This window comes from Vespa crabro, chromosome 1 (assembly GCF_910589235.1).
Source record: "Vespa crabro chromosome 1, iyVesCrab1.2, whole genome shotgun sequence".
NCBI classification, from domain to species: Eukaryota; Metazoa; Arthropoda; class Insecta; order Hymenoptera; family Vespidae; genus Vespa; species Vespa crabro.
Window position 1 is genome coordinate 16,770,650 of NC_060955.1, and position 16,552 is coordinate 16,787,201.

General features: G+C 28.9%; 2 protein-coding genes across 6 annotated transcripts; one reads left to right on the forward strand and one right to left on the reverse strand.

Annotated features, from left to right (window-relative positions):
* The first annotated feature begins 74 nt into the window (after window positions 1-74).
* Window positions 75-2,670, forward strand: LOC124432760 (zinc finger protein 845-like). Of its 3 annotated transcripts, XM_046981905.1 has the most exons (3): window positions 75-400; window positions 565-2,050; window positions 2,155-2,670. In XM_046981905.1, the coding sequence occupies exons 2-3, from the start codon at window positions 610-612 to the stop codon at window positions 2,217-2,219; spliced, it is 1,506 nt and encodes a 501-aa protein (XP_046837861.1). In that variant the 5' UTR covers window positions 75-400; window positions 565-609; the 3' UTR covers window positions 2,220-2,670. The 3 variants fall into 3 exon arrangements, with proteins under 3 accessions (XP_046837861.1, XP_046837859.1, XP_046837860.1); XM_046981903.1 differs by having other exon boundaries at window positions 565-2,670; XM_046981904.1 differs by having other exon boundaries at window positions 75-259; window positions 565-2,670.
* Window positions 2,671-2,857: 187 nt separating this feature from the next.
* On the reverse strand, window positions 2,858-15,727 carry LOC124432763 (actin-histidine N-methyltransferase). Of its 3 annotated transcripts, none has more exons than XM_046981914.1 (8): window positions 15,460-15,727; window positions 15,311-15,383; window positions 14,481-14,984; window positions 14,275-14,398; window positions 4,899-5,013; window positions 4,616-4,768; window positions 3,987-4,310; window positions 2,858-3,881 (listed from the first exon to the last, which is right to left on the reverse strand). In XM_046981914.1, exons 1-8 carry the CDS (start codon window positions 15,484-15,486, stop codon window positions 3,756-3,758), a joined length of 1,446 nt encoding a protein of 481 aa, XP_046837870.1. In that variant the 5' UTR covers window positions 15,487-15,727; the 3' UTR covers window positions 2,858-3,755. The 3 variants fall into 3 exon arrangements, with proteins under 3 accessions (XP_046837870.1, XP_046837871.1, XP_046837869.1); XM_046981915.1 differs by having other exon boundaries at window positions 15,311-15,396; XM_046981913.1 differs by lacking the exon at window positions 15,311-15,383.
* Between the last annotated feature and the right edge of the window lie 825 nt (window positions 15,728-16,552).

Genomic DNA, 16,552 nt, shown 5'->3' on the forward strand with positions numbered 1-16,552 from the left:
AAAAAGAAAAGAAAAAAAAAGAAAAAAAAAAAACGTAGATCGCGCAGAGAATCTTTCGGTTACGACGGAATCAACCAATCGAAAGGTAGACTTTTCATACCAACGCTAAGAATGTAGATAAATTGGTTAAACTGCAGTGTCGCGTATCTTCAATCTGGCGATCTGTCAATTGCTTATAACGAAGAAACAGCTGATCCTTATGATCGAGATACTGACAAATTTTATCCCATCAACAAAGGTTACATGTGACATTTGCAAAGTAAATACTGTACATTTTCTTTACCAGTACTCCTCGCATTTTTTTTCGACGAATGATAGCGTGGGGACATTATGGTATACGCAATGACTTGTACCGTATCCCAAAAAAATGAATGCAACTCTACGGTGTTACTGGTTGCAAGTATGTAAATGATTATTGACCTCTTTTATTATTATTTTAAATTAATCTCGGTTATAATACGGTGATTTGTGAGAAGTACTTGGATATTTAATAATCATTACAAATATATCATAACTGCTATGACTAATATTTTTTTTTCTTTTTTTTTTTCTTATCTATTTCAGCGCCTCTTTTTATTTAAGTGTGCACCACATTAATGCAATAATAATATGCTAAGGTCAAAAGACTCTGACAGCGACGGTGTTACAACTAATACCGTACGAGTCCAAGAAAGTTGTAGAGGCAAAAAAGGTGATAAGGGACATGAAGAAAGTAGTGGATGCATTCTAAAAAACGCTTTGCTTTCTATACAATCTGACGAAGAAGATTTCTTGGAGAAAGAAGCATCCAAGGTCTTACTTCTTCAGAAAGGATCAGATGTTGACGGTGAGTCTGCAACTAATTCTTGGAATAATGTAAATACAGATTCGTCGGTATCATACGTCACTTCTATTCCTAATGGAAAAGAATTTGTTATTTTAACTGGTCTTGAACAAGTTAATGATAAAGCTGTGACTACGACTAAAGGACTGAAACTGTATGATAGTTTGATCCCTTTTGAAAAAAATTCTAAAATTCAACATAGTTCAAAACAGCACAATAAAATAATATTGTTGGGCGAATTTGTGTCCGAACAAGAAGCAATAATTGGTATTAAAAACGGGGAACAAACAGAGACTACGAAAGAAATAAAAGAAAGCATGGAACAAATAAATTACAATACCAAAACATTCGATAATAGTCAGTTTGAGAAAAATGAGGCAGATCTTAAGGAAAGTAACAATTGGTTGAAGAGTTTCCGACCTCTTCCTCTCTATTATACAGAACGTGGTAAACCTTATTTGAAGTGTCCAGCCTGTGGTGCTATGTTTTTCACATCGACCTCATTTCAAAAACATCTTTTTACACATATGTATAAGGAAAGAGAAGCATATACTTGCTCATTTTGCGAATATACTAACACAGAACCTGGTATGTTGTTCGCCCATTTGTCAAAGCACCAAGATCAGTGCGAATATTGCAATGAAAATATAATGCGCAAAAGTAATTTTGAAAAACACTGGGGTATTTGCTCTCTAAGTTTCAGTATCAAGAGAGATCGCAGAGGAAGATTTGTATGTACAATGTGTAAACTAGTGTTTGATTTGTTGCCCCAATTAGAAAAACATTGGTTTAAACATGCTTGCAAAAAAAGGCGGACTTACCAGTGTAAAGAATGTGGAGGATTGTATGGAAACAAAACCATATTACAAAATCACAAGTGTTTAAAGTGTCCCGTCTGTGGTGAAGTTTATGATAGCTTACATAGATTAAAGGCACACACAATGTGGATGAAACATCATTTGAAGTGCCTAATTTGTTCCTACGAATTTGTTCTCGCCATGGATCATGAAAAACATTTAGCTATGCACAGACAGGCTTATTTACCTATGAAAGAGCATGCTCATTGTTTGGAAGCAGCCGACGGAAAATCATATCAATGCGATCTTTGTGACAAAATATTTTATGCTTTAACACGACTGATATTACATGTAAAGGAAGATCACGGGATAGAGGACATAAAAAGAGAAGCTATTAAAGAGGAAAAGGATGAGAAGGAGCATAACGAGGGTAATGGAAATAAAGCTACATATCCGAACCTATGCGAAGCGCCTATTTGTTATACGGGCGGTCGAAATGTTAGTTTAATTAAATAACAATAATTACTTTTAAAGCAAGCAGCAGATTACACGTCGGTACAACAGTGTGGACAAGTACTTTGGCTGTGAATCGCTACTAATTGCTCCTGCGAAGTACGAAAAATTGGAATACAAATGTGTAATAATTTTAAACATACATTTTATACTCTTACGAATATATAACACATAATTACGTTATAGAAATTAAATCGTACTGTTGTTGAAACTCAATATATAAATGTCTATGTTAAGAGTTAGTAAGTTCCCGAATTTATGATAGAGGCACACAAATTATTATTATTATTATAAATCATATTAAAATGATACGTTAAATTTATAATTATATGCTTATAAGCAATGTATTTATTTTATAAAATTTTATTCGGAAAAAATAATATTATAAGAATTTGATTTTATTAATTGTTCAAACAGGGTAGCTTGCACAATGTCAAATGCTTTAATGATGCTTCTCTAATTTGTCTGTACCCTTGCGCATAAAAAGGAGTGGGCATCAAAAATTTTCGATTATTAAATAATGTACTCTCAAAATAATATACCGTTATATTATTCTTTTTTTTTGTCTCAATCCGTTTGTTCTTTACATTATAGAACATCTAAAACATTGTATAGAGATGTATAATTTCTGTATAAGCATACGCATTTTAACGTAATGCACAAGTATATCTCCAACTTCTCTTGCATTGTCATACAGAGATGAAACCTTAATGATTAGGAAGCATTTAAGATGTTATGTTAGATTTTATTATTTTTTGTATTTTCTTCTTTGTTACTTTTTTTTTGGTACTATGACTCAGTCACGTAATAACACCTTCGCAAAAATCTTTATAATGTACAATGTACTTGTAATTACAGATCTATATGGTAGCATAGCTATGCTATAAAATATTGGATGATATAAAGAGTTAAGTTTCCTTAAGTATTCTCTTTAAAAAAAATAAAAGCTTATTCATAATAACCACTTTTTTTTCTTTTTTTGATACACTTATTATTAAATACAGCAACTTGTCGAGCTCATAGTTGTTAGTAAATCATTACGATCTATCGATCGATCGATCACTATTCCACTGAGAAAAATGGTTCCGATAAGAACACAGCATATGTCGACGAAAGGCAATATGAAATATAGTCTAGCGTTTTGCGATCGTTGTTTTTCATTGAAAAATAAAAGTCGAGGTATATTCTATATACGTGCATTAAAACTTTTGCAATCAAACTTACTTTTTTTTCGTCTACATATACAGCATCTCGCTTTAATTCTTCTTTTATTTATTTTTTGTTTTTTTTATTTTTTTTTGTTTTGTTTTTTTTCTGTTAAATGCATTTAACATTGATTCTCGTTTTCACTTTCTCTCTGTTTTCTTATCCTAGATTTATCATATTGCAAAGATTTTTTCCTCATATCCAGCTTTTATCATCCCGAAGTATTATAGAGATAACTTGTAACTGTAAAAATAAAATTACATTCGAGAGAGAGAGAGAAAGAGAGAGAGAGAGAGAGAGAGAGAGAGAAAGAAAAAGAGAGAGAGAGAGAAAGAAAAAGAGAGAGAGAGATTCTTCATATGACAATAGTAGAAGATAGTCATATCCTCATTTGCCATTTTTGTGGCTCTCATTTTTCAGACTTTTAACCATTGTCCTACATAATCGAGTGCGCTCAATAGAATTTTCATTTCGGATACTCTCAATTGTACGATCAAGCGTTGCATCTTCGGTAATCTGGTATTGAGTTTCTCTAAGTCCTCCTATATAATAAGGTAAAAAAAAAGAAAAAAAAAAATTGATATTATAATTCATTCAATTTATCATTTAATTTACAATTTTCTTTTATATATATTTTTAACTTTTACCTCTATTGTTGAAGGATATTTAGCAATTAGCAATTTTAATCTGTCTAATAAAAACTTCATCACGTTTTCTTCGACAATGGTATCTAAAGCACAATCAACGTGTTTTAAATCAGTAACTTTATCCGATTTCAACCAATGGGTAAGTTCTATTTTTCTCATGTTAAAGACACGAAGAAATGCTAGAAGCGAATCCGAAATTGGTTCAGTGCCAGCTTTTAATAAAAAGTCACCGGTCGCCGGTAATCCTAATTTTTCTAAAAGCTCAATACGTTCTTTTCTAAGTGAATCTGATTTACTGATACCAAGAGGTAGTCTAACGCCATCCTAGAAAAATTAATATCATTTAGCTGATTTTTCTTTTCTTTTTCTTTTTTTTTTTTAACACATTAAATCGTTTTATATCACATTTTAACTAGAAAATTTGATTATCTGCTAACAGATGACAATACCTTCGAGTATATATATATATATATATATATATATATATATATATATATATATATAATTATATATATATAATTAGATATGATTAAGAAATATTATAAGTAAGAAAACATCAGATCCGCATAATATGTTAACATGGTTGATTTATGTACATACATATACATAAATTATCATTTCTTATATACCTTTTTATTTTCTAGACAAACGAATCCTGAATGTACTAGAAAATCGGAATTAGTTCTTGAACCATAACTAATGAATATCTGTTCTCCTTTTTTAAAATCTCTCATGGCATAACATTCGCAACAATCAGAAGTTGTATTAAAACCTGTAGTTATCTAAAAAAAGAGAGCATTTTTTAGATAAAATATTATTACATATGGTCTCAAGAGAGAGAGAGAGAGGAAGAGGGAGAAAGAGGGGGGAGAGAAAGAGAGAAATATATAGACATATAAAATGTTTATTTACCCTTCCTTCTTCATGATTACACATATCCCACATTGGTATCAAAGCATGTATCATACTGGATCCATCTTCACTTGGGATTAAATTTTGTCTTGTCATTACTGTAGAAACGGCCCAACTGAAAAAAAGAAATACTAACATAATAAATATTAATAGTAAATATCGATATTTTTACATAAATTTATATTTTTATTTTACATAAAATTGTGTGTGTGTTTACGTAATTATACTACACATATATATATATATATATAGTGTATAGCTATATTATAATATATATATATATATATATATATATAGTGTATAGCTATATTATAATATATATATATATACTATAACATAGATCTTTATCTTAATCTTTTTGTAAAGATTAAGATGACATACTATTTATATAAAAAAAAACATGGAGATATATATACATCATTTTTGAAAAGGAAGAAAAAAGAGAACATTCGTTTTCGGATTAGCAGAGCGAACTACTACTTTCCCCTTCGAAACGATCATAGGAAGGAGAATAATCATTTTACAGTCTCACGACGATCTTTTTTGTTTTTCTTTTTTTTTTAAGAACTTGACCTAGATCACCGGAAATGGAAGTATATGGTATATACATAAAAAGATTCATAGCTGTTGCTTCGTCGTTTCCCTTTCGACTTTCTCTATCTCTTCAGGAAAAAGAGGTTCTCACTTCTTTGATCCTCATCTATAGTTTTTACATACATATTTATATATAACTTTTATTGTAAGAATAACGAGCGTGCCTTTCTTGTCAATATAAATCAACTACATATTTACATATTTATATACAAACATACATACATTTGAGAACATACATGGTAGTTGAGAAGATCGAGAGATACTATGTATCTTAATAAAAACGAATCTGTTATTAACCCTTTGATTGGCAACGTATTGATTTTAATATACATCTTTTAAAAATTTGTATTTGTTCGAAATTAAAAACTTTCAATTACATATATATTAAAATTAAGTTCAAAAAGTTTTATGGTTTTCAATCATTTTTTATATTTTTGTTGTTTTGTAAATACTTAATTAATCATCTTCGTTATTTTTTAATTTTGTCTGTTAATATTATTGTTATTGTAGTATTTCATTATATGTTTATTATTACGATTAATATAATTTAATTATATGTACATAATTAGAATATCATATATTGCATAAGTAATTATATAAATATTATAATATAACGTCCTATATGTATATTTATTTTTGATATATATATTATTTCAATAATTATTATGTATTTATAATAATAATAATAATAATATTATTATTATTATTATTTAATCTTTATATTTATATAAAAATATATGATCATAGTAATCAAAGGAATAAATTAGAATTATTATGAATTTCATAGTTCAAATTAATTAAGGCCTTCTTCACTAAGCAAGATGTTCAATGAGGAGTAGGAATAAAAAGAGAAAGAAAAAGAAAGAAGGGAAAATTGTAGGGACAATAGTGAAAAAGGAGAGGAGAGTCTCGACGTCATCAGTTGGTATTTGCAGCAGGGATAGGATGGGGATGCACACTTGAGTGCACGTGGGAAGGTCGTGAGATCTTTGCTACGCGTACCAAAGCGTACTTTCTCCCAAGGAGATGATGCATCATCGACAACGGTGATACTGAACTGAACGTGCGAGTGAATAAAGAAATAGCAATTTCAAATATCAACTTGTAATTATCATATAATAAAGAAATATAAGAAAAAATATATCATATAATAAAGATTTTTTTCGTTGACAATCAGATTCATTGAATTAAAAATAGAGACAATTAGTTTCATTTCTTTTCTTTTTTTTAAATGTGACTTTCTCTTTTGCAATTTCATCTTAAATATATTTAAATTCCATATGTTTTGTAGAAAAAAAATCAGATTACTTAATTCTAAAATATAAATTGAAATAAACAAATTTAATTTATAGAAAAATTAAATTCTAGAATATATTACAACAAATATAAAATTCATGAAATTAAGAAAATAAATAAATAAATAAATAATGTAAAAATATTAACAAATTAAATTCAAATCCACTTGAGAAATATATTACAAATATTAAATTAAAAAGAAAAAGAAAATTATAAATATTAATCAAATTCAAATTAAATGTAAACAAATTTAAATCAATTTTTTCAAGAGATTTTTTAGAGATTGCTTTAACACGATAAATGCTTTAATATTAATATTGAAATATATTATTATTTCTCATTATAAAGAAAATATCTTCTATACTAAATATATATATATTTTTATAATTAAATATATATATAATTTTTATATTTATTTCAATATAAAAATATATATACTAAAAATAGTAAGTAAAAGTTTTCTTCAATGTTTGTATAAAAAATGGAACGAACTTTTGCATCAACCCAATGTATATACTGTATGTGTGTATATGTATATATACATATGTCTACAGGATAAAGATTACATTTTTATAAATATTTAGTTACATTTCGATGACATTAATATTAAAACGTTGGACGGTTTTATCTTATTATTATTATTTTCAACTAATTGTGAAAAGGAAAAAATGATGCTCCTTTTTTCTCATCCTCTTTCTCGTAACCAGCAGAAACGTGTGTGAAAAGTGAAACTCGGTGTATAAGTACGTACAATGAAGAATTAATAAAGAAACATGTATAACACGCGTGTATGAAACAAAAGAGTAAAATAGGATGAGTTTTACTCTGTTTGTAACAACGAAAGTCGTATTAATTATTTCGAAGTGTAAAATTATGTGATTTTCTCTCTTTTTCTCCTTTTTCGAATTCTATATTATATTTTTGATCTTCAACGTAGATATCTATTAAAAATATATTACGACTGAAATTAAAATAATGTTTGAATAATGGAAAGAAACAAACGAATAAATTATTTAATCGTGAAACGAAGTATTTTTTTTTATAAATATACTTCACTCGAATAGGAGTATTTAGGAAAAAAAAACAAATAATGTATTTATTTATTCTTTCATCACATAAAAAAATGTAGATCTTAATCTTCGAACAGTAAGAAAAAGTACATACTGTATCTGGTAAGAAGATAAAGAAGAAGATTGTGCGTTAAGAGAACGTTTAGATCGCAGACTCCTCTCCTCTCGAATTTCACCGGCTTACTTTAGCAGCAACCGCAGAGAAAACTCTCGTCAGTCGACAAGAACGATTTGCCCAGTGTGGGCGGACATTTCGTTTATGTAAAAAGACAAGAAACTAACAAAATCAAATATACCCATGCACACATATTCATATATATGTATATATACGTGTAGTGTAATTTGTGATAAAAAGATTACTAAAAAAGAAACCAGGAACGAGTTTTTTTAAAACTTTTTTTGTAATCGATCAGTGATAGATCCTAAAAAAGAAAATAAAAAGAAAAAAGGATAGTGACAATTCAATAAGTGATATATATATATATATATATATATATATATATATATATTGTTTATTCAATTAATTAAATAATAGCCGATAAATAAATGTTTTTGTGTTTGTTTTGAGATCGAATGAACTTCATTTTGGGCTTGTGTAATCGGAAAAACGTGATTTTTGTAATTCTGTGTATAACCGCTATAACGATACATATCTTGGACTATGCAGAAGAGGATCATTCTATTTTTATCGATCGCGAACATCCTGTATCTTCCAGGTTGTCGTTCAGTTCACGGAGAAACGACACTGAACAGGCCAGAAATCGAAGATATCGTGATCGAAGATCATGTGGTAAGAAAGTTAAAGAAAATGTGAAAAGATAATAAAAAAGAAAAGAATGAAAAAAAAAAAGAAAATAAAAAAAAGTAGAACCGATTCGCCTAGATTCACCGAGTGCGAAGCATCGAACGGAAGTATTCATTTAGAAGGAGCACGAATGCGAGTCCTTTGATGTGTACTCTTATTCTCGAAAATAATTTACAAACTTGAGACAAATTATATTATGTCATTTATTAAAATCAACTAATAATGTCATTTCGATTCGAATTTTTAAGCAAAATTTTTTAAACCTTTTTGATTTGTTACACATACATATGACAAATATTTCTGAAAATCTCGAAATTCTGAATAATTATCGAATTTAATAATAATAATTATCATCAAGGTTGAATAATATATTGTTCGTATAAATGATTAGTGTCGTTCCGATACTAATTTTTAATTGAATTGTTCCACATTTCTTTTTTTTATTATATACATACGCACACATATGTATAATATATATATAATTAAAAGTTGTTGAAATTTCGAAATCTCTTGTTTAATGCAAATAGTTATATTTTGATTTTTTTATAATTTTGAATAATAAATTGTATAATAATAATAATAATAATAATAATCATTATCGTCATTATAGTTTCTCGGATTTCACGCGATCATAGAAAAGCGAAAGGTATAAATACATACGTATATATATATATATATATTAAAGTGTGTTTGTATGTACGTAAGAGGAAGGAACCACTTCGTTGTCATCACGTATCGTAATTAGCAAAGAGACGGCTCGAGAAAGTGTAGGACATTGCTACGATGGGACGAACGACCACGATGTAACAATCGGTAAACCACAAGATAGAAAGATAGATAGAAAGATAGAAAGAAAGAGAGAGAAAGAGAGGGGAAGAGAAAGCTGGTAGCTGGTAAAAATTCGAGACTACGAACATTTTGTCACCATTAAATGATCCCGAAGAAGATGAACATATTTAAGAGAAAAATCCTTTTCTATTTAACGCACGTTAAGTGCCAAATCGTAGAGAAAATTTGTGTTAAAAATTTTTCGGAATTTCTTTACCGACGTACGTGAGAATTTCATTTTACCGATTGAAAATAAAATCAAATTTTAATATAAAAAATTATTAAAAATGTTATAGTAAAATTTTTCAGCAAGATAGAAACAAATATCGAATTCGAAGATTTAATATAAACAAATATAATAATAAAATTTTTACGCATTTAAAAAAAAAAGAAAGAGACAGAAATAGATATGATAATACCGAGATTGAGGATTTAATATGAAAAAGATAATATCAATAATATCAAAATATTTCGTATACTAAAACAAACAATGAATTGGAATTATAAAAATATAGAATACAAAAATATTAAATTAAAAAAAAAATTATTACGGTACTGAATTTACTAGTTTACATCTTTCATGGCCTTCTCTCGCATTTTCGGCGTTCGATCAGTTGGAACGAAATAAACTAGCGTGCAAAGTAGTTACCAGAAAATCTATTGAAAAATTAAAAGAGAAAAAAGGAAAAGAAATATGTGATTAGAAAGAGAACGGAGAAAGATTTCATAAATAGTTTCGTTCGATACGAAAATATGAAATAAAGATCTTCGAAAAAGATCTTCTAGTGAAACGATTTTCTTCCTTATTTTCTTTCCTTTCGATCTCACGAAATAAGAGACGATGATGGATGCGTAGTTCCGCTTTAAAAAAAAAATAAAAAACTCATTAAAAACACATGTATGCATGTAAGAACGAACACATCGTCGGGCGCGTTAACGATCGCACTTTCTTTTTCGTATGGTCGTTGAACTTTGATCGTTATTTGCGTTTGCACAGCTCGTTTCGCCGCACTTACTCGCATGACTTACGATATAGAAATTGGAGCTCTAATTTAACCTCAAAAAAGAAAAAAAAATTTTTATATTAAAAAATGGTAAAAATTTTATTATCAATCAATTATTTTACTTATTTCAAATGTAATTAATTGATTCAAATAATTGTCAGATACTTATGATTTTTTCTCTTCTAAAAAAAAAAAAAAAAAAAAAAAAAAAAAAAAAAAAAAAAAAACGGTATTAATATTATAAACATAATTACGTTATAAAAATTATTACAATAACGAACACGGTAAAAATTATTATAACCACTACTTAAGATGCTTTGAAAAATAAGTTCCTCGTATTTCATGAAATTACGTTAACAAGCAAACTAAGGAGTACAATGTTTCTTAGGAAAATCTCTGAAAGACATGGTAGTTGACAATGAGTACAAACGGATGTATCTCGAAGCGTATATTTCACTTTCTTAGAGGGAAATCGCGGAAACGAGAAGATTCTGGATAAAAGAAAGAGTTTATTTTGGATCTTCAGATATTTTGTAACTTTTTAACAGGAAATATATAATCCACAATAATATATAACAACATTTAAAAAATGATCGGAAAATTTAAGAATTGTAAAGAAAATTATTATTATCTTTTTTTTTCAGAAGGCAGATACAAATAATAGGGATTCGTATCTTCCTAGAGAAAAGTCAAGCGAATTACTCGGAAAATGGAGAAACAATGGCGAAGCTTTGGAACCGAAATGGCGTGACGGTGATGCTGTACCTTTACTTCCATTTTCTCACTTCGCACAAACCTATGCTCAAGAGGAAACCGATTTAACAGGACATGATAATCCCTATGACGTAGTTTATCGAGATAATCTTAATTATCGTCAACTCAACGAGAATCAAGGAGGAAACGATTACGTTGATTCACGACAAGAAAGACGATTTCCTCTTCCTAAAGATTCGACGATACGATTGGAGGAAAGAAAATATGGAAGACAATCGCGCGGGAAAATTGAACACGTACCGGTTGAACGTCCTTCGAAAGATAAATTTCTTAGAAACGATCGAATGACTTCAACTGGATATCGTGATGCTTTTCAAGTTCATCCAAATGAGTATGAACATGATTTAGCCGACGAAGAATATTTAAAACCTCGACCAAGAAAAAGACGTCCACCTCAGAACGAAGAATTCATTTTAAGTGCTAAAGAAACGATGCATAATAACGAAAGAATAAAATTGGATTCTATTTTATCATCTAATGATAAAAAAGACAAAGCATCTTCAAAGAAAATTGAAGCTATAAAATCTTTGTTAAAAATGCAACAAGAAGAAGGTGTTAGTCTTTCAGAAATATTACATCGTAAAAATTTGACTCTGATAGATCTGTTAAAAGGTAAAGCAGATGTGATCAGTGCATTAAAAATGAAAGATATCGATGAAATTGGTGATGATATCGAACAGATATCTTTGGCAATGACGAGCACATTGGCTAAATTACCGTCCACGACCCTTCAAAGTATACTTGACACGACTACGACTAAAACAATTACCACGATGGGTCATGTGTCAACGAAAATTTCACAATTGAAAGGAACTACTACTAAAACTTTAGCAGCAATTTCTCCATCAGAAATCTCTATCGATTTGAATCAAAGCGATGATAAGACGAATCAAAATCTAAATACAACGCGCGAAATCTACAGTGATGAGAATCATGATGAAATTATGGAATTTTCAGACTTTACAGATTATAAAAAAGGAAGGACTACTGCATCACCAATTTGGATTTCTTTAATAACAGAAAATAATGCTATCGTTCGTTCTATGCAAAATATTAATCTAAATCGTTCTGATAGGGGTTCCACCTTGAGTATCGTAAGAATTTTGAATCCGACTGTCGAGACATTTACTACAAAAAATTTGGAAAAAAACAAACCATTTAATAAAGTATATACTGATACTATACACAAGGAAGATAATTCTAATTTAGCTGTAGCAGAAGATCATTTCGATAGTATTTCTGAAGCAGATTATCAATATGATGCTCCTTTGAATGATATGCGACAAGATGACGAGATACGTGTGTCCTCTTCGATAAAAAAGAATGAATGCATAAATGATAGCGATAAAGATGAAACTATATATTTAGAAAAAGATAAAGATCCTTCAAAAGATTTTTTATCAAAATCCAAAAACGATTCATCCTTCGAAGAAACAATCAAAACTTTCTTCAAAAACCATCCTAATGTAGAAGATGTGATGTCAGAAGGTAAACGTTACGAAGATATCATGTCAGAAATAGAACCAGAAGCTCGTGCTGAGATTTTTGAATTATTTGCTTCTGGATCTGGGGGTAAGAATCTGGAACGTTTGTTGAAGTCTAGGAACATGACTTTGGAAGAACTGATTGCTTTACGTCAAAGAGGTTCCAGTAAAGTTCATTTAGCAGAAGTATCTCGTTTGAGAAATCATAAAGCTTTAAGAATATCAGAAGATAATCAATTATCAGAGAAAAAGCATTTTCATAATCCTGAAGAAAAAAGTATAATTGATGAACCTCGAAATGAAACGATTGGAATAAAGAAATTGATGAATGAAACAGAACACATTGGTATTTCGCAGATCCATCCGAAACTTATTAAGGAAATGACAGAGTTTTCATTTACCACAGAGATTAGTTTTAAAACAAAAAATTATAGTAACGAAAAACATGAAGATCCAAATCATTTAATAAAAATCACAGAATTATTTAATACCTTTACATCTTTGTCGTTTGATAAAGATCAGGAACAACGAATCTCTAAAAATATTGAAGAAACATTAAATAAAAAAACCATAGACGATGAGTCGATTAATATTGTTCAAAGTGATTATGCGAAAGAAATGATTCAAAATAATACTGAAGTAGATATAAGTGTGATATACAAGGGATCTATAAACGAAGTGAAACACGATGATCACGACGAAAATGAAGATCGGGGAAAAAGTTTATCAAAGATTAAATCTAGTATAATAGCTAGTGGGGCTATACTTGGTGTGACGATAGTCGTATTCTTTGCCATCTTTGTAGCTTGTAGAATACGTCATAAACAAAAATATAGGTACAGAAACTCTTTTCCACGAACGGTATTTCAGAGTCCAATAGCAACAGCCAGAAAGTTGTCCAATACAAGTAGCTTGAATAATATAATGGTGAGTGTAGTTGCCACTTCGACGACAAAGAGATCAGAAAAAAATGATTCACAGCAAAATAGTAGTGGTGACTATGATCCCAAGTGTGACATCGATAATGATTCGCTCGATGCTAATGATAGTTGGGAAACTATACCTGATTATATAAAATGAAACAACATAATTTCTTTTTAATTGAAGTACGTACTTTCATTTGAGATTTATTTGTGGTTAAAGACCTAAAACAAACATGCAAACTGACACTGGACAAAGGCTGATGTAAAATTGATATAAACTTTTTAGTATTCTTTTTTGTGCAATGGACATGGATATTCGACAAAAATTTATCCAAAATAATTATGAGCAGTAAAGCAAACTCATATTAGATGTTTTCAAAAGAACGAAAACATCAAGTTCATTAATATGTTATAAATATGATCACGATGTCAATCTCATCTCTTTTCGTTCTTTAGTTATAAATACATCTAGACGTAATGTATTTATTTATGATTTAGTATGTAATATAAAATATTTTTGTAAAAAGATCAGTCTGTATAATCACCCTTCTTATGTCAGTACCTAAATTTAAATAATATATCTAGATAATTTACTCACATATAATCATCATAAGAAAAAAAATCCCTGAGCAAGTTAGATACTGCATCGTTTCCATTTTGAAAAACTCTATTAAAATAAGTGTATTGTCGTGTAATATTTCTGACTTGTTTCAAAGCAGTTTCTGAAAAAAAAGAAACCAGTTTTAAATATATTGTTATGAATATTTCTTATTTAATCAGACATTTTATACAAAAAGAGTTTACCTAATGTTAGACTGCCTTTAAGCTCCTTCATTTCAAGCAGATTCATATAGAGTACTGTATTATAACTAGTGGGAAGAATATCAAAATAAGATTTCCATTTTGAATTTTCTTTATACTTTTCAACGAGCAAAGCAATGGCTAATGCCACTTGTGGCATTTGTTGTATCAATGGATCACGTTGAAAACTTTCTAACTCAGGGGCAGCTGTTTGAGTACTAAATATAAGTTTCCTAGGTATTTCCAAAATAAGTTCATTCTCTAAAAAATCACGTTCTGCCCTTAGACCTAAGTCGTATCCTGTAAATCCAACTATACTTGCTCCATCTACGTTAACATCATTCTCTTTCAGCCAGCTCATGAATTGTCCAACCCCCCGGGATTGTTTTGATAGCTTTGTCTTCATCGGTTGTAAATAACTAGTGTTGTAGGTAATTAGTATTAAACTTGGTGTGATATTCATATAATAATCCCATAGCTGTGTGTCATACGCAGGATCGCAGCTCACTAAACAAATTAATTAAAATAAATATTACTATTTCTCATTACCATATAGTTTACATAAGATGTACAAATCATCATTGTATTAACTTCAATAGTTTATAAAATTTTATGATTTACAAATAAATAATATATATATATATATATATATATATATATATATATATATATATATATATATATTACGTATATATGCATATACATATATATGTTAATGAAAGAATATTGTGTGTAAATAAATCATTATACTGTTGTTGTTAGAGAGAAAGAAAAGATGATTTAAAAGTTTGTAATTTCAAATATTTTAGTTTTTATATCAAAATATAATTTACCCCAGTTATTGGACAAGAAATTGCTTAATCCGACGATAAGTATCGCAAACGTTGATCCCCACCCTCGTGTGACCTGATAAAGTAGACTATCGCGATAGAGTCGTACCACCAAATTCAAAGTCAGACAAGGCTCGTGGTATTTTACTCACTGTGAAAAACTTGGTCGCACAAAGCATTGAGCTTTTTTCTTGCTTTCACCACCGACGTTTGTCTTTGATGATAGTTCTGCTTCGAAGAAGAATGAGACTTCTTTTTGTTCATCTTCGTTCTATTTCATAGCACCTTGTAAGATCTCTTCGCATTCAGACGCATTATAATGCGTAATCCGTGCACCCACTTTCGGTAAGAATAAACACTTTTCCTTCGTACAAAAATAGAACGCCAGTAGTTTCACCTTCTAATGTATTTCAGAGACCATAACCTCGAAATTTTCCAGCCGCAGCAAGAACACCAACGGCGGAGATTTCTGAGATATGGAGGGCTCTGTCGCACTATATTGATTTTCATTCCTACAAGAGTAAATTAATTTTTCTCGTTAATTTTGACGATCATTTTTTTTCAATCTGCATTCATCTTATCTTTTTTTTATCTATATAGTAAAAATGATATCATTCTAGAAAATCGAATTTCATTAATATGGATTGTCAACAATCCATATCGTTTTTAAAAATTAAATGCATTCGCCATTTTTAGATATCATCATTTTAATGTCTTGTTATATCTCTCAGTTAATTATTTATGAAGAACGATAACAAAATGCACAATATTAATTAACTATCGAAATCCTCATGAGATATTTCGTATTAACTTATTGATAAATCAAATCAAACGTACGAACGAATCCAAATGGTTAATTCTTATTCTTTGTTAATCCTATTGGACAAAGTTCTCTTTCAAAATCTTATTATTTATTTCTTATAAATGAAATGAAACATTGTATATCAGTGTAAGGAGATTATTTTTTTATATGGTATAACTTGAAATAACGTATATAAGGTTGTGCAGATAAATGTTCGATATTTCTTTTCAATTTGTATCTAAGAAAATTTTCTAGAAATATACAGTTATTGTTATAGTAATTAAATATTTACATTAAGGGGTCTCCAAATTATTAATCTTTTCAAAGTATAAATATATATATATATATATATATATATATATATATATATATATATATAACCATAATTAAAAGATTCATAGCATTTTCTATTGAGACTATGCACCATTTTACATTATATAGTA

What these genes read in the sequence shown, in the direction of transcription:
- LOC124432760 (XM_046981903.1), top strand. Translation starts at nt 610, where the DNA reads ATGCTAAGGTCAAAAGACTCTGACAGCGACGGTGTTACAACTAATACC.
- LOC124432763 (XM_046981913.1), bottom strand. Translation starts at nt 15,571, where the DNA reads ATGAACAAAAAGAAGTCTCATTCTTCTTCGAAGCAGAACTATCATCAA. An exon ending in GTAATCATGAAGAAGGAAGG is followed by an intron (nt 4,769 to 4,898) that starts GTAAATAAACAT and finishes CTCTTTTTTTAG; the next exon opens with ATAACTACAGGTTTTAATAC. An exon ending in TTTGTCTAGAAAATAAAAAG is followed by an intron (nt 4,311 to 4,615) that starts GTATATAAGAAA and finishes TAATTTTTCTAG; the next exon opens with GATGGCGTTAGACTACCTCT.